Source organism: Taudactylus pleione, unplaced genomic scaffold, assembly GCF_031769625.1.
Source record: "Taudactylus pleione unplaced genomic scaffold, aTauple2 ptg001845l, whole genome shotgun sequence".
Classification (NCBI taxonomy): Eukaryota; Metazoa; Chordata; class Amphibia; order Anura; family Myobatrachidae; genus Taudactylus; species Taudactylus pleione.
Window position 1 is genome coordinate 997,684 of NW_028286242.1, and position 18,576 is coordinate 1,016,259.

Genomic DNA, 18,576 nt, shown 5'->3' on the forward strand with positions numbered 1-18,576 from the left:
CAGTATTATTTTGTATGGTGTCACAGACCAAATGACTGATTGACTTTAGTGCAGTTTGACCTGTGCTTTTGGCTATTATACATGCAGTGCAGATCGCACGGCAATCCACGTGGCAAATGCAAACTCAACTTTTATAGATTTCTCCCTATAAAGGGAGCTGTATCAAGCCTTGGAGAGAGGTAAAGTCGAGAAGGCCCCCAAAACAAACAATGGCATTTCGTAGACTGTACTAGATAAATGACAGTTAAAAGCTGATTGGTTGCTTTTGGCAACTTCTCCACTTTTGTCTCTCTCCAAGGTTTGATTCACTTCCCCCATATGTGTCCACTACTTCAGATTTATAGACGCATATGCACCTTACATCGTGTCCCTTATCCTATACTGAGAGAAGGTACAATTATTGTGACAAGGGATGGAAGAGGGCTAAAGTTATAAGGCATATAATACATCTAATCATGTGTCTGTAAGTACATCAGGAAATAAAACAGGTGAATCCATTTACATGTAGTTTTTTTTATTCGCTTTATCAGTATTTGACAGAAAGACAACCATCTACATGGACTAACAATTTTCTAACTGTATTTTCTCATGCAGTGCTTTCTGCTGATGAAAATTGCTTCTGACACACCTGCCATTAATGACATTAGTACTAATGCTCCTCTCTATGTATTATCTAGTGCAGTGATGAGAAACGGGTGGTCCAGAGGGTCTTCACTTGCAGTCCCCAGCTAATTCCCGCTTTGTTGTCGTATGTTATAGCTTGTAACAGTTTGTGAAAGGCCTGCCGATAGGTTATTACAGATGGGTGTCTCTAGCATTTAATTAAATCTATTAATTTACCTTAATATTGAAATGCAGAGTAATGTGCGGTATATATCTATATATCTATACACACACACACGAGTGACGTTGGCATCTATAGAATACTCTGTGTGAGTTGTGTGCACTGGGAAGAGAAGCCTGTTTCTGACCGATCTCCTGCACCAACCATGGGGTGCAGACCCTTCCATACCTCTGCCCGATTGAAAGGCAGGGGCATTTAAGGGGCGGAGTTGGCTGGCGTTCCCGGCCAGCCTGAGTAAGCTGAGGCTTACTCACTGACTGGCAGCCCGATGCCGTCCACCACTGCGACCGTCGACCACCGATGGTCGCAATGGTGATGCCAGCCTGCGACCTCTGTCGCAGTGATGGATCGCAAATGCAGCAGATGGTTGTCATACACCTCCTGCTGCATTTGCATAATAGCAAGGACGTAATTGCAAAGCTGCCTGCATACAGCTTTGCAATTGCGAGCCTTGCTGAATCACCCCCAAAGACGGCTGCAATGGATGGCATAAGATCTGCGGGCGGGGCAAAAACCATCCGCTAGCATGCGCAAGACACTCCCCTCCCTCCAGCATTAGTTGAATGCAATCTCGCTTCCACGAATGCCCACAACTACATCTACTTTGCATGCAACCCAAAATAAGCCCCGCAGTCTGTGTCCCGTTTGAATGTTTTCCTAATAAAACTATTTCCACATTCAGAGAATGAATTTGAGTATCTCCCCAGTGTGGCTTCTTTCATGTCTAACACGCCCCGAGTTGCTCCTAAAACGTTTCCCACACTCAGAGCAAAAATGCGGTCTCTCTTTAAAGTGACTTCTCTGATGTGTATTAAGCTGCGATTTCTGCTTGAAACATTTCCCACACTTGGAGCATAAATACGGCCTCTGTCCTGTGTGAATCCTCAGATGCATTAACAATATTGCTTTTCTAGCAAAACATTTTCCACATTCGGAACAAGGGTATGGTTTCTCCCCTGTGTGAGTTCTCTGATGCATTATATAAATGGCCTTCCTCGTAAAGCATTTCCCACATTCAAAGCAAGAATATGGCTTCTCCCCTGTGTGACTTCTATGATGTCTAGCAAGTTCCATGTTACTGCTAAAGCATTTTCCACACTCTATGCACCTATATGGTCTCTCTCGCGTGTGACTTCTCTGATGTACAGCAAGGAGTGATTTACGGCTAAAACCCTTCCCGCACTCGGAGCAAGAATGCGGCCTCTCCCCCGTGTGGCTTCTCTGATGTCTAACAAGTTCTGTGTTACTGCTAAAGCATCTACCACACTCTACGCACCTATATGGTCCCTCTCCTGTGTGACTTCTCTGGTGTATAACAAGCAGTGATTTACGGCTAAAACCCCTCCCGCACTCGGAGCAAGGATATGGCCTCTCCCCTGTGTGGCGTCTCTGATGCGCAAGAAAATTTGCTCGACTAGTAAAACATTTCCCACATTCGAGACAAGAATACGGTTTCTCTCCGGCATGGATTCTCTGGTGTATAAGAAAATTTGCTTTCCTAGTGAAGCTCTTCCCACATTCAGAGCAGGAGTATGGCTTCACTCCTGAATGGGATCTCTGGTGCGCGCAAAGGTTTGCCTTCCTCGTAAAATACTTCCCACACTCAGCGCAGCCAAAGAGTTTCTCTCCTGTGTGTATCCTCTGATGCATGAGCACGTTGGCTCTGCTAGTAAAAGATTTCCCGCATTCGGAGCAGGAATATGGCCTCTCTCCTCTGTGCATTCTGAGGTGAGTATTGAGCTGCGATTTTTGGTAAAACCGCTTGCCGCATTCGGGGCAACAGTACGGCTTCTCTCCTGTGTGAATTCTCTGATGTATAAGAACATTTGCTTTGCTAGTAAAAGACTTCCCGCACTCGGAGCAGGAAAATGGCCTCTCCCCTGTGTGGCTCCTAAGATGCGTATTCAGTTGTGTTCTCTTTTTAAAACATTTCCCACATTCAGGACAAGAATAAGGCCTCTCTCCGGTGTGGACTTTCTGATGGGCGAGAAAGGTTGCCTTTTTGATAAAACATTTCCCACATTCAGAACACGCATAGGGACTCTCTACTACATGGACTCTCTGATGTCTAACAAGCTCCGAGTTACTGCTAAAACATCTCTCGCACTCTAAGCAGGGATACGGCCTCTCTCCCGTGTGACGTCTCTGGTGTATGTCAAGCTGCGATTTGCGGCTGAAACATTTCCCACATTCGGAGCAGGAAAAGGGTTTCTCTCCGGTGTGAGTCCTTTGGTGAGAAAGAAAGTTTGCTCTGCTAGTAAAAGATTTCCCACATTCCGCACAAAAATAGGGTTTCTCTCCAGCGTGAATTCTCTGATGTATCAGAAAGTTGGCTTTTCTAGTGAAACTTTTCCCACATTCTGAGCAGGAAAACGGTTTCTCTCCCGAGTGACTTCTCTGGTGTGAACGGAAGTTTGATTTTCTCGCAAAACTTTTCCCACAGTCAGGGCAGGAGTACGGCTTCTCTCCTGTGTGAACTCTCTGGTGCGTACGGAAGTCTGGTTTTCTAGCAAAACATTTCCCGCATTCTGAGCAAGAAAATGGCTTCTCTGCTGTATGCGTTTTCTGGTGTACAAGATACGATTTAAAGCTAAAAGATTCCCCACATTTGGAGCAGTACCAACATTTGTCTTCAGTGGGATTGTTCGTGTTCTTACTTTGGGGACTAACACAGTTGAAACGTTTCTCGCCAGTAGAACAAGATCCTGTTTCCTCCTCATAATGACTAACTGTACATTGCGTCTGATCTGTGGGCATATCATTTCCAGTGAGTGTCATACGTCCTTTACCAATATGAGTAGAAGTATACGGTGTATGATATGTGGGTGTACACATGTCAGTGAGGTTCACTCCATCAAATGAGGCTGATTCCGCAATATGAGTAGATGTATACTGTGTAGGATCTGTGGGTGTAGAAGTGTCTGTGAGGTCTACTCCATCACATGAGACGGATTCCTCTTTGATACAAATAGATATATATTGTGTATGATCTGTGGGTGTATAAATATCAGTGTCTGTGAGGCCTCCTCCATCACATGAGACTGGTTCCTCCTTAGTATGAGTAGATGTATACTGTGTATGATATGTGGGTGTATAAGTGTCAGTGTCTGTGAGGTCTCCTCCATCACTTGAGACTGGTTCCTCCTTAGTATGAGTAGATGTACACTGTGTATGATCTGTGGGTGTATAATTATCAGTGTGTGTGAGGTCTCCTGCATCACACAACACTGATTCCACCTTAATACGAGTAGATGTATACTGTGTATGATCTGTGGGTGTAAAAACGTCAGTGTGTGTCAGGGTTCCTCCATCACATGAGACTGGTTCCTCCATAATATTAGTAGATGTATACTGGGTAGGATATGTGGGTGTAAAAATGTCAGGTTGTGGGAGATTTCTTTCTCCAGAGGAGACCAATTCCTCCGTAATACGAGCAGGTGGATCTTTATATAGCTCTGTTGGGAAAAAGGTATTGTAGTTAGATTTCTAATATTTAATTTTCGCTCTACTACTAATGTGGTCAAAAAACAAAATCAATCATGCTCTTCAGAACCAGTTTAAGCTCCTCACCTTCATTACACTCACTCTTTCCCTCCTACATGTCCGATTTCATCTCTATCCACACTCGCTCTAACCCATTAAACACTAAAATTCAGACTCCCTACTTATAATGTTACAGTATATTACATTGCACTGACATCTGACCTTCATCTGTATATTTTATATTAAGTTAAAATATAAACCTCATACAGTATACATACATGACATCATCTACATACACAGACAGGATGGAGATTAGACCTCCTCTTACCCAGTGATGTGAGGGGCTGCTGATTCTCCATTATCACGTCCTTGTGCAGACCCCTGTGTCTTTCTATATATTCTTACTCCTCCATGGGGAAATAGACAGTGACGTCCTCACACCTTATAGGAACCTGACACACACAATGATACGGTCATCACCCAGACACAGCCCCTGGTGTTACTGTATAATGTCCTATTTACAGCAGTCACCTCTCCAGTCAGCAGCTGAATGATCTTGTGGTCATTGTGTCTCTCATGTATCGGTGAATGACGTTGGGGTACCGCAATAGGGAATAGGGCCCTGCTATATCCTCCTGACACAAAGGGGTCATCTGTTACATGCTCCTCAGGTGTCTTTACTACAGTGTTATCCTGTGTATTTGAAAAACATTATAAAAGGAATAGCACAGTAATTTCCCAGAATTCACTGTTACTCAGTCTCTGTGTTAGTAATAGAGATAAGACTGATGTCACTGTGACACTCCCAGACTCCTTCACCTCCCCAGTCAGGTCCCTGTGTTAGTAATAGAGATAATAGTGATGTCACTGTGACACTCCCAGACTCCTTCACCTCCCCAGTCAGGTCCCTGTGTTAGTAATAGTGATGTCACTGTGACACTCCCAGACTCCTTCACCTCCCCAGTCAGGTCCGTGTTAGTAATAGAGATAATAGTGAAGTCACTGTGACATTCCAAGACTCCCTCACCTCCCCAGTCAGGTCCCTGTGTTAGTAATAGTGATGTCACTGTGACACTCCCAGACTCCTTCACCTCCCCAGTCAGGTCCCTGTGTTAGTAATAGAGATAATAGTGAAGTCACTGTGACATTCCAAGACTCCCTCACCTTCCCAGTCAACAAGTGGTTTATCTCCAGAGTGAAATTTAATATTGGGTACTTTTTAACTTATACATTCCTAAAATGTCCTTAATAGGTTTTCTACAGTACTGTCTGCCCAATATTGACTTTTTATTTAACTGCGTTAGAACACTTCTGTTCTTCAACTGAAAATAGGTGAGACTAAGCACACATATAAACCTAACCATTTTGTAAATGACATCAGTAATCTGTTAAAACCAGTTCAAATACTGACCTGTCAAAACTTGGGCTACTTCAGGACCATGAGAATATGTCATTATTTAATAAAAAGAATGCTGAAGGGCTATTGTTTGTTTGCCTTTATTAGAGTGCACTGTCATTATATACATTTTTCCCTGGTGAACTACAGGTCCCAGCTGACCCTGGTGCCAGGGCAAGAACCAAGAAGTGGTTCTCCATGGGCCAGCATGCTCAGCAGTCATATTAGGCAACCAGGCCATGCTGGGTCTTGTTGTGCACCAAGGACAGAGTGTTTCTTTTCATACATCATTACCCAACATACACAGGGCATTGGTTGCTGGAAGAGCCTAATGTTATTGGCACCAGTGCAGTTTAGGGGACCTGTACACACACATTTTTTGCAAGCTGAGTCCCCTTGTGAAGCCAGCCCTGTGTTAGGCAACTGGAAACCCCCCTAAGTACGCATCTGGTTAATCTGTTAATGACTGCTTTCTTTTTATGGCAAGCAGGACTGGGTTATGATCCTAGTTCATTCCCAGTAAAGTAACATTGTTATTACAATTATTATATTGTCGCTGGGGTTAAATTATAGGATTGTGAGCTCCTAGGTCCAAGTTAGCACTCATAAGAATAGAAGAGAGGGAAAAAGTATTTAAATAACATATTTAATTAAAATCCATCCAGTTATAACATAACAGGGATGTACTTCTATGACATGACTTGCTGGAGGTAAACTCATTTAGGGAACACAAAAAAAAAAAAAAAAAAGTTGAAAAGAGAGAACTAAAACATTCTCTAATTGCAAATAAACATAAGTGTAGCATTTACATTTGCAGGGACAACTGTTGAATACTTTTTAGTATATACTCCAATGGGTGAATCACCATACATAAAAAACGGGATGTAGTCAGCATCCCTGTGTATGTGATGCCCACGGGTGAAATACCGGCACCGAAATCCCGACTTTTCGCCAGTCGGAAAAGTTTTGCAAACACTTTTTGCGTATACAAAAACTCAATGCAATGTAATAGGCGAATAGGTGGAGAAAAAAAGTGCTAAATCGCTATTTAGGGGTGCAAAGGTGGGGAAACCACTCAGCACCCTTGGGACAGCTCCCCAAAGGATAACTGCGATAAAATACTCGATGTAGGCGAAAAGTACGGAATGCAAAAAAGTATTGCGGGTGCGATACTAATTGAATACAGGCCAGTGTCGGGATCCCGGCACCAGAATCCCGACCACCGGCATCCCAATGGTAAGTATAGGGCGTTCGGGGGAGGATCAGGGTACGGGGTTAAGGTTAGGCACTAGGGGGGGAGGTTAGGTTTAGACACTGGGGTGGGAGTGTTAGGTTTAGGGTGCGGGGAGGGGGAGTTTAGGCACTAGGGTGGGAGGATAGGGTTAGGCACCAGGGAGGGAGGGTTAGGTTAGGTTTAGACACCGGGGTGGGAGTGTTAGGTTTAGGGTGCGGGGAGGGGGAGTCCAGGGCGAAATTGGGGCGCGAGCTGCAGTGCTGCTGAAGGCATTGCCATTGCAACGGCAGCTCGCCCCCTCGCAGCTAACTGAATTGACCCCTAAGGGGGAGATTAAACTTTCTGAAGAGGACCAGTGGTGGAGTTAAGCTGGGTGCACACTATCAGATAGTGCGTGCCGATTCAATAAACGCTCCATTCGAAACCAAAATATTACAAAAAACTGAATATTTGGGGAGTGTTAGGTTTAGTTAGCATGGCGGGGTTACGGTTTGGGGGAAGGGTTAGGGTTAGGCACTAAGGGCGGAGGGTTAGGTTTTAGGCACGAAGGGGGGAGGGTTAGGTTTTAGGCACGAAGGGGGGAGGGTTAGGTTTTAGGCACGAAGGGGGGAGGGTTAGGTTTTAGGCACTAACAGGAGAGTTAGGCTACAAGAAGGGAGGGTAAATATATTTACCCGACCCCTTTCGGGATACCAAACATCGTGATGCCAGGGTCAATATTTTGACAGGAGGCATCCCGACAGCCAGCTTTACATACCGATTCCATGTAAAACTACTGTCAAGTGGATTAGACACAGCATTTTATTTTCTATCTTACTGAGAACATATTGTATTTGTATCATTTATAACTAATATTTCACTTGACAACAAACAATCCCCTATAGGAATAGATTGATATAAATTTATTAAACTTGAGATTTCCTACATGTACATATTCAGTCCCTTGCACCCACCACCCCCTCATTTTTGTGAGTACCCATTTAAATTATGCATTTAGGGCAGGGGTCCCCAAACTTGGACCTTAAGGCACCCTAACAGTTCAGGTTTTAAGGATATCCATGCTTGTGCATAGATAGTATAATCAAACTGACTGAGGTACTATTAAGTCAGCAGTGCTTAAGTATGGATATCCTGAAAACCTGGACTGTTAGAGTGCCTTAAGGCCAGAGATTGGGAACCACTAGTTTAGGGGTTAGCAAATTCTCAGAAAACTGAGAAAATAGCGATAATAGAGAATCAGAGGAGCCTTGGTGGTAAACTGCTTGGTGCAGGGACAATAGTCAGTGTCTTTTTTTTGGTCTTGGCACAAACACTATCCTATGTACTACTAATAATCCCCCATTCATGTTTGCTGGGAGACTATCACTGTTTATATCCCTCCTATACATAATAGCAACATCATAGCAGACAAAAATAACATTACCTCCGGCTCGCTGGGCACGTCTCACACCATAACACGGACGCAGTTGGTGAATATATGATGTAAAAACCTGGGTTGTACCTGGGAGACTATAAGAAAATGGCCGCCGCTGCCCTGTATTGAGGACACTTGGACTAATAGTCTGATTTAAATTCCACGTTATTTATAAAACTTCAATTGTGTTTTCATAAATATTTACACGGAACTAAAGGGAGACGGAGGAGATTTACATACAGCTATTCATTGTAATCCCACTGCCCACCCCGAGCTCATCCGCGGACACTGAGCATGCGCGTTACTGTAGCAACCCGGCAAGTGATGGCTCGACGGCCATGTTGCAATGGGGCAATATAAATAAGTGATAACAGTCTAACTTAAGGTTGTAACAGAGAGGGGAGGTGCTGCTTGTTATTCCTCTTTACAAGTAACTGTGTTATATTAATATTGTACCTATTATTTATATGTAAAACATGATATGTGCATTCATCTGTATGTTGTGTGACTCTGTTTTATACATTATATCTATATCGTGTTCGTGTAATTAGAGAGTTGTGTAATTAGGTGAGAGAGAGGCTAGTTAACAGGGGTCTTCAACCTTGGCCCTCCAGCTGCTGTGGAACTACACATCCCAGCATGCACTGCCATAGTTTTAGAATGCTGTTATATCAAAAAAGTGGCAGTGCATGCTGGGATGCATAGTTCCACAGCAGCTGGAGGGCCAAAGTTGAAGACCCCTGGACTAGTATGTTAGCTTTCATCTGAACCTTACCGATTAAAAACATCCCGATCTAAATTTATGTACAATTATACATTTCATTTTTTTAAAAACCTTTCTACAAAATGTGTTCTGTATGTTCTACGCAGCCTACCGCTCCTCCTCCCATGCTAATAATAGTGAGGTACACCATTTTTTTTAAACAGTAAATTAAAGTAGCAGACTTAGGCCCGTATTCAATTTGAGCCGAGCCGCAATACTTTTTCACAGCCCGGACTTTTCGCCTACTTCGTCTGTTTGCAGGCGGAAAAAGTATCGCGCGTGTGCCTGTGTATCCCCGTATTCAACTTGAAAGTACGCGAAAACGGCAACTGACGAAACTGAAACAGGCGGAAAGTCCTGTCAGATTTGGGGAAATCAGCCTGACACCCCCCAAAAGATGCTCTGACATGGGGGTTCACTATTGGTACCCCTGAATAGCCACGCTGAAGGTATTTGGATTTTTTAAATGGGCTCAATAGGTGCCGTTTTGCGTGTTTCTGTAAGTGGTGAAGAATAGTAGTTAGCAAGTTTTTTTGGTTAAAATAACTATTCCCAGCAAATTTGGGGTACTTGAAAATGGGGGTCAGCATATTTAAAAGTTGCTAAAGTGAAGTTGAAAAAATCCTGAAAAATCCAACTGCCGTAAGCAACTGCAATCCAAAAAATACCTGGGGCATACTTGGGGACCCCCCCAGAGTCAAGTTCGCTAGTTTTTAACTTTGTACCCCAACTTTTTTTTTGGCCCCCTTTTTCAAAGTAATTTTTGGGGTGTCCTTAAGTGTTTTTTTTTTATTTTTTTTACACAGTTTACCTTTGGGGGACTGTCTGAAGGCTGCACGTGGGTTCCCACAACGTTGCACAAATCCCAATTCTGCACTTTTTGCCGCCTGCTATTCATAGGCGAAACTTTTTCGCCTAGTACATTGCATTGACTTTCCGCCTAGGCGGAAAGTCTTTCAAATTGAATACGGGGTAAAACCAAAACAGTCGAAAATGACGTCATCGCCGAAAAAGTATCGCGGATCCGGACTTTTCGCCTCAAATTGAATACGGGCCTAAAAGGACTTCACTGTAAATTAAGAAATCCTTTCTATAAATGTACCTGTCCCTCTCAGTGACCCCTGATCTGTTTCAAAAGATAGAATGATATGACTTATGCTGGGTACATAGGACACGATGTGTGTACCCAACGACGGGACGGCGCGATGGAGCGATGCACCGTGCTGTCCGTACACACTGCAGGATGCAGCGGGGGATGGCGGGGCGCAATGTGTCATACCATGTGGCATTTAACAGCATGGCATTGGTCACTGCATCGTCCCATCTGCTGTGCACACATGAAAAACACATTAAAAAACAGAGTGGTTTGGAGCTGAAGAATGGTTTGCATAATGTTACACAGTTCAAATTCTCTATGTGTCAACAGGTAACGGTAGTAATAGGTGTACGCAAATTATTCAACACGTGATCCTCCGTATCATATCCAGGTGTGGTATGATATATCGCCATTAAGAATGTCTTCACCATATCCACTGACACTTTAACACTTAGTCTTTTACAACCTAGAATTACGCACCAATTTAATATGGATTGGTTAGAACTATCCCTTAATAAAGACAAGGAAGCAGAGAAGTTCTTTAATATTTGGCTCCCATATGTTCACACATTAACACCTCAGGTTAAAGACACGCTTCGAGCTGCAGTTCAACTTACAGCCTGGTATAATGAAGAAACCTTGTCTTCAGGTGAACCACCATTTTAATTCCTGTATTGTTACGTTCCTCATGGATACATTGTATTGCACATCACTGTTGTGGTCCTGTTGATGTCTTGTCATTTTCTGATCAATATGTTATATTGTTTATTGCGGTTTTACAATAAAAATATGTTTTAAAAAAAAAAAAAGAATGTCTTCACCGTAATGTTGACATACTTGCATTGGAGCTCCAGCCGGCAGCGGCCACCCTCTTCACAGGTTGCCGATGACGCAAGTCGCCTTGATTCACGTCATCGTGGCTCCGCCCTCCATTCCACAATGCCGGTAATCTCAGCATTGGCTAAGGGTGGGGCAGAGATACAATGACCTGCCCTCCTCAGCCAAGCCCCTCCCCCTCACCCATCAAGCCCCACACCCTCCCTCCCTTCCCTTTTTATGATACATTATTATATATGTCACAATGAGTATGGACACCTAATTAAAACCTCTATGCAATCCTGTCTATACCTTTAAAATCCTGCCTATGCCTTCTAAAATTGTCGCTATTTAGCGTAATGAGTCGCACAGTAAATAAATGCTTTCAGACTTTGAGTGTGGTTCCAAAGCACAAAAAGTTATTATTCATTATAAAAACAGATGGCTACACGCTGTGATCTAAAAACAATTAGCGCAAATAAATCATACAGATCCAAGGTACAGTTGTTATATACGCACGCGCTCTGGGCCCAGATACCGGCATCAGCATTAGAAACCTTCATCAACAGCACAGCAAGAAGACTCTCGACTGGGGTCAGAGAGCGCACATATATACTCTTACAGGGATAGGCAATACAATAGACAAGTTTGGCATGATTCCATTGGTTCTTCTTAAAGGTGCCTCTGTTACAGGATAGCTCATAGGTCAATTCGAATGGACACAACAGCCTCCGACAACCCTTTGTGTCCTTTTTCCTGCTGCATGCTAATCTAAGCTGTTAACATTACAGAGTACATTTTAATGTTTTAACTCTCTATAGTCCATAGTTTGCAGATGCATGTTGCGATCTTCTCACCGATGATACCGGAAATCTGTGGGGAGACAGTGGATCAGTACAACACAAAACACGGTCTGCTTACCATGTACTAAACCTTAGATATCAAATAACCTTTATTACACAACATTAATAATTACTGCATAAACCTTGAATATTACACTTTAATGCTAGGGAACCTATTATGTAAGTGTGCAGTATGTAAGTATTGGGGAATTGGGAAAAGACGCTAGTTAGCATTGTGCGACTATGTGTTTTGTGGAGTACACCATGGTACGTGTTTTGCAGGGATAATCAATTTATTTGTATTAGTGGCTGTCTGTATTTATGTGGTGAGGACTTTTAACTTTCTATTGCGTGGAAATTGCACAACGCTGAATAATAGCATCGCCGTATGTACTTATAGTGGCGAGTTTCACTAAAATGGCGCTGGGCGGCCAATCGCAAAATGGCGTCTCATTGCCATTCGCAAGATGGCGTCGCCTCAATTTAATTTTAAACCGATGCTGTCTCAGCCGATTATCCGGTTTCGACATGAGCAATAAATATATGTAAATATAATCAATCGATACAACACTCCTTAAATAGATTTTTCACTATTTTAACCTAACCCTAAACCTAACTTTAGCACAAAAAATGTTATGTCGACATTTTCACTGTCGACATCCAGAACATGTTGACATTCTGACAGGATACCATTGTATTATCCTTCATTATATCTTGATATGTTGCACTGACTATAGTAAGTAGGTGTCCTCATTAGGAGGTCCTTATTTGTGCCTCAGGGCCTGATTCAGACCCAGACGCTAAGCCGCGAACACACGCTATGGCCGATAATCGCCCGTTTGCGCTTGCATATGCGTCAATATGCGCATACGCGAGTCACTGCGCTCGGGAATTGTGCTCTTGTAGTACACAGACTGGACACTACTATGGGCTCTATTTACTACAATCCGCATATTGAATGCGGATTGTTGTGTGATATTACCGAGTGAATTCGCATTGCGAATTCAGGTAATATCACAGGGATTTACTATAAATCCCTTGCAGGGACAGAGCTTGCGATAAAGCTCTGTCCCTGCGGATCCCATCCGCACTCTAGTCGTGGTATTTTCGGAAAAAATACCGCGACTAAGAGCACGTGCATGCGCCGACCGACCACCGCTACTACCCCCCCACCGACGCTAACCCTAAGTCCCCCCCGGGTGCCCTAAACCTAACCCCCCGCGCGGCTGTCGCGCCCGGCATTCCTTCGATCGGGATGCCGGTCTCCCGGCATCGGAAAAATGACAGGCGTCTAGCCTGTCATTTAACCCTCGCCGGGATAAAGCAATCGGGAAGCCGGCTGTCGGGCTTACATCAGCCAGTTTCCCGATTGAATACCCATTCTAATGTATGTTTTCATCAATAGAATGAGCCATCTCAATATAGGTTTTGCACCAATAACATGTTATGCAAAATCATAGTATTATCCCAGCTAGGGTTATTGCAGTAACTTCATGAATCTTCATTCCTCAACATGACACGGCTACAATCCGCACAGCCATGATTTATTCATTGGCATTGTCATAGTGCCAGGAAGGCAACACCCAATTGCCGGGCCCCACAGTAAATTATGGAGAGTGGCTCTGAGATCACTGACACCCACCCTGTTCTTCTGAGCATGTGAGTGGTCTGGCCACAGTACCTCAGTTCTGTAACTGGAAGCCTAGGTAAGGCTTTATAGCACAGGCACCAGCCCGACTATCATGGGAGAAAAGAGTGGAGGCCCAACAGGTGGACCTGACCTGACTTGCCGGGCCCCACTCAGGACAATTGCTTGGACCACTACGATGGTAGATCTGCTACAGTATATTTCTCCTTTTCCCTACGGTCTATGATTCAGAGACGGACGCACATGGCCATATTTCCGCAGATCGAGCGATTGATTGCCAGTGCGCATGCGTATAAGTTACTATGCGCACGTGCCGCTATTGCTTTGCGATTATGTTTGCACAGAGGATCCACGTGCTGAGTGAGTGACCGGTAGTCAGCATTTGGGGGAGGTAACGGGTGGTCAGAAAAATGCATGCGTGTCTGACTGTTTGTACGCCGTTACATGGCCGTGCAGAAATTAGCCACTGCAATTATATACGCAGCATGAGAGTTCTCTGTGTGTCAGAGCTACCGCGAGGGCAAAATGGCTGCTCGATGTGCGTCAATGGTACCGATATTTAAGCAGGTTAGCGACGTCATTCGCAGACGAGAAGGCAGCAGTGGGCGTCCCTATGCTCAGGTGATCTTTGCAACCGGTAGCATATTTTCGCAGCTGCATTACGCACAATATCGTAGCTGCGATTGCATTAGCGTCCATCTCTAAATTAAGAACTCTGGGCCTGATTCAGAGCCGCCCGCTCTGACAGAGCGCTCGCTCTGAATCAGGGCCGGGCTTTTCTTTTTTTGGAGTGGACTCTTGGCCGCTCGCATAGCTGTGGGTGACCATCCACAGCTAATGCGAGCGGCCAGGATGATGGTCGCGATGGTCAAGACCATCGCGACCATAGGGCTTGCGACGAGACCCTTGTGGTAGGGTCTCGTTCATCGCAAGCCCCAGAAAGCTTTCGGCTCTAACAGAGCCGGAAGCTCTCCACTGACATCACTCGTGATGTCAGTGGGGCCGCCCCCAAACGGCAAGTGTTCCCTCGGGAACGCCTCCGTTTGGGCAGCCACCCGGCCCGCCCTCACTCAACATCGACAGCTCGCCCCCTTTGGTGCGAGACCTGGAGCGACGGATTGCCTGTCACTAGCCGGGTCTCGCGCATGCACACGATGGAGCCGGTTCCGTCGTGCGCATGCGCTGTGGGCCACCATCGACCCTGTAGCGAGCGCTCAGCACTTGCGACCGGGTCTGAATCAGGCCCACTGCTCCCTTACTTTTATCAATATTGTTTCTTCATTTTATTTTTTCTATTTTTATGTAAAACACTTTGTTGACATTTATGGTTGGGCATATGATTTATGATTTCATTCACGATTCCCATTTTCCGTTGTTCGGTTTCCGAGGCGGCCGGGCGAGTCTTACACAAGCCACAGAGAATATGTAACATGCAATCTAATATAATACCTCGCCATCTCAACAGACAGCGCATTTCTGGCTCCTTTCAACAATTAGGTCGTCATAGATTCCAAAGATGATACTGAAGACAACACAGAGTAAGAGTAGTAAGATCCATATATTTCACATGACATACAATGAAAAAAAAAAAAGCCACATATTGCACACAAATATATAGGTTGTGAAACAGAGCTCCTCACAGTGCTGTAGGAGGAGGAGCTTAGTGATCATATCTATGTGTATGATAAGGCCCTATTATCTGGTAAAGCATCGCTCCTCACAGTTACTGTATTAGGAGAAGCTATCTGTGTGTATGACAGTAGCTTGTGCAGAAGTGCTCACATCAGTGACTGCAGTAACTGTTGTTTATTCCATTCCTCTCCTCATTACCTGGTGTAGCAAATCTCATTACACAGTGACTGTAAGAGGTGACCACATCTATGTGGTTCTGACATTTTCCATCTCATTATGTTGTGCAGCAGTGCTCATCCAAGTGCCTACAGGAGGCGGAGCTCGGTGATCATTATATCGGTGTATGTACAACATGTCCACAGAGCAGCGGGGATCACTGACTGTCTGGTATTTGGAACTTAGGGCCTGATTCAGACCCGGACGCTATTTGCGGTCGCTCGTTCTGAAAAAGGGGCTGGCTATTTAAACTGAGTGCTCGCTCTTTGCGGTCTGTTGACGCCTCTATGTCTGAGCGAGCGTCCAAAACATGCGCTCGCTATTTTGTAAAGACGCCCCTTGGCCGTTCGCATCATACGTCATCTCCGCTATTTATTTGATTAATCGAGTACATCGAAAGGCGTCTGAACTGCTCGCTATTCTTGTGGTAGGATTTTCCTACCGCTATCACTGCGAGCAGTTCAGGCTAAAAGACAACCAAGTGACGTGGTCGATGACGCTGCTTTGTTAATTATGCACTCCCATTAAACGCCCTTTTTACCGTTAGCCACGCCTGCGTTCTGATCTCCACTCCCCCGTTTTCAAACACCTTCCCCTGTTACCACCCACAAACGGTACATTGTGTCACTCAAATTAGCAGGCATTCGCTATTTTGCGAGCGCACGATTTCCGACCGCAATGACTGGTTGGTGCATGCGCATTACGACCCATACGCATGCGCAGATGTGAGTGGCCGCTTATGAGCGGCTCTGAATCAGGCCCTTACTCCATATAATGCACTGTATATGTATACATGACAAGTAATATAAAGAAATATATTTATACATTTGTGATTCATGGTGAAGATCTTTCTTAGCTTCTATTCATTGTCATGATTTTAAAGGCCATATACAGTAATTATTGATATATGGTTGTGCACACATCAGAGGAACAGTCCAACTACTTAATCAAACATCAAAGGAATAGAACAATTAACGCTGCTGCTGAAATTTGAGCTGGACGTCTTCTCTGCTGCAGAAGGTTAGAAAAGGTCAGTGACCATGGCAATTTGTGTGCAAATGAGCCCAACCTGTTGGATCCGGATGCAGTCAGGAAGCTGACGGTCGAAATGCCGACCGCCGGCTTTCCGACTGTCTACTCCTGGCAGGGGTCTAATGACAAGTGTTGAAATCCCAATGCCTGACATTTTACCTACGCCGGGAGCACGACGCGCATACCGAACGAAGGTAAGCCGGGCGGTGGGGGCGGACAGCCGCGGGGGGGGGGTGAAGGGTTAGGTTAGGAGCTCCCAGGGGGCACTTAGGGTTAGGCACCACCCCGGGAGGGTTAGGCTACTGGGAGGGAGGGTTAGGGTTAGGCACCCCCGGGGGGAGGTTAGGGTTAGGCACCCCCTTGGGAGACTTAGGTTTAGGCTGCGGGGAAGGGGGGGTTAGGTTTAGGCACTTACAGGGGGGGTTAGGGTTAGGCTCTTGGGGGGGAGGTTAGGGTTAGGCACCCCTAAGGGAGGGTTAGGGGGGGGAGGTAAGGTTAGTTATAGTTAAAATACTTACCTGTCAGGATCTTCAGTTGCTAGTCTTCCGAAATCTGTATTTGAACCGCCGGACATGCGTCTTGCGGACTTTTAGCGTGCAATTAACGCACATTTCTGTTTGCACCCTGAGGTGCGAACAGACGGCCTGATTCAGCACTGATCGCTATTGCGCGTGCGTGAGTTAGCATTGCAATTTCTCTGCGATCACTGACGGAGAGAGATACAGAGCCATGGCAGAGTGAGTGTCGTCAGGTCAGCGTTTGGAGGTGGTGACAGGGGAGTGGTAGGAGAAACGCAAACGTGTCTGTCCAGTTGAACGCCGTTACTTGAGCGTGCATAAATTAGCCACTGTGACGGCATACGCAGCTTGAGTGCTTGAAGGTCCGATGTTACTTGATGTTCCCGATACACAGGATTGCAAGGTATTACAGATGTGAGACAGTGGTAATGGGAGGTAGTGGGCGTCTCTATGCTGGCAGTGCGATGGCATTGCAATAGCATTTATTAGAATATTTTCACAGCAAATCAGCACAAGTGATCTCAGCCACCATCGCAATAGCTGTCCGTAATGAATCAGGCTCAGAAATCTGTGTTAACCACTTAACTAGCTAATATTTTATCCAAAAATGTCCCCAAAATTGTCGATTCTTTTATTATTATCACTGACCTATCACTGTGGCCAGAGCCGGAGGTGCTGTGTCTAATGCAGACTCAGCTGCACTAGAGCCGTGGGCTACCCAATCACTATTGGCCACAGAGGAAGAGAGAAGCTGCGGACCTGGCTCCAGGGGTCTGAGCACCCTATGCCGGCCCGTTACGCTGCGCCCTGTAATTGGGGGTGTGGCCTCATTACCATCGGCCACGCCCCTAAGTGACGTTATTTGGAGGAATGCCTGCATGGCACGCCTCCAAATAACGTCAGGTTGGGGGTAAAGCCCAGCCCTCCGTCACTGGCTGGGCTTCCCCCAGCCCTCTCCCGTCAGTGAATGGATGCCGCGCGCATGCGAAGGGTCGGGCACCGCCGCACAGCTTTAGCGCTGGTCAAACACCCCTAGAGCCGGTCCTGGTCTCTGCATAAAGGTAGTGATGTCACCGTCACCATACAGTTGCATAGCGACGTTAATTGAGCAGCTCTTATTAAAAGGCGATAAGCTGACTTTTGTGATTTATAATTTGTTTCCACATATTGGCAGGATTTGCTGGCGGTATGTTTGTACTGTGGGTCTTATTCAGACACGCTCGCAAGCGCCGATGCGCTCGCAAGCGGGTCGATATAGAGGCCCTGCGCACGCACAGCGGCCGCACTGCACATGCGCAAGTCCCGGAGCGAGAGAGAAATTCTCTTGCTTCGGGGCTCACTACAAAAGGGGCGGCTGTCGGTGGTGATCGACAGCTCACCCCGTTTTGTAGGCGGGGTGGGGGGGTGGCTACACAAACGGAGGCGTTCCCGACGGAACGCCTGCCGTTTGGGGGCTGCCCCACTGACATCACTCGTGATGTCAGTGGTGAGCTTCCAGCTCTAATAGAGCCGAAAGCTCACTGGGGCTTGCGGCAGACGAGACCCTACCACAAGGGTCTTGTCGCAAGCCCCGATGGTCGTGATGGTCACCCACAGCCTAGCGAGCCGCCAGGAGGCCGGTCCGAAAAATAGATGCGGCTGC

At 45.7% G+C, this 18,576-nt stretch overlaps 1 protein-coding gene across 2 annotated transcripts; it reads right to left on the reverse strand.

Moving 5' to 3' along the window:
- Window positions 1-510: 510 nt before the first annotated feature.
- Window positions 511-8,501, reverse strand: LOC148436289 (uncharacterized). Of its 2 annotated transcripts, XM_088465086.1 has the most exons (4): window positions 8,381-8,501; window positions 4,859-5,020; window positions 4,656-4,779; window positions 511-4,299 (listed from the first exon to the last, which is right to left on the reverse strand). In XM_088465086.1, exons 3-4 carry the CDS (start codon window positions 4,684-4,686, stop codon window positions 1,523-1,525), a joined length of 2,808 nt encoding a protein of 935 aa, XP_088321212.1. In that variant the 5' UTR covers window positions 4,687-4,779; window positions 4,859-5,020; window positions 8,381-8,501; the 3' UTR covers window positions 511-1,522. The 2 variants fall into 2 exon arrangements, with proteins under 2 accessions (XP_088321212.1, XP_088321213.1); XM_088465087.1 differs by lacking the exon at window positions 4,859-5,020.
- Between the last annotated feature and the right edge of the window lie 10,075 nt (window positions 8,502-18,576).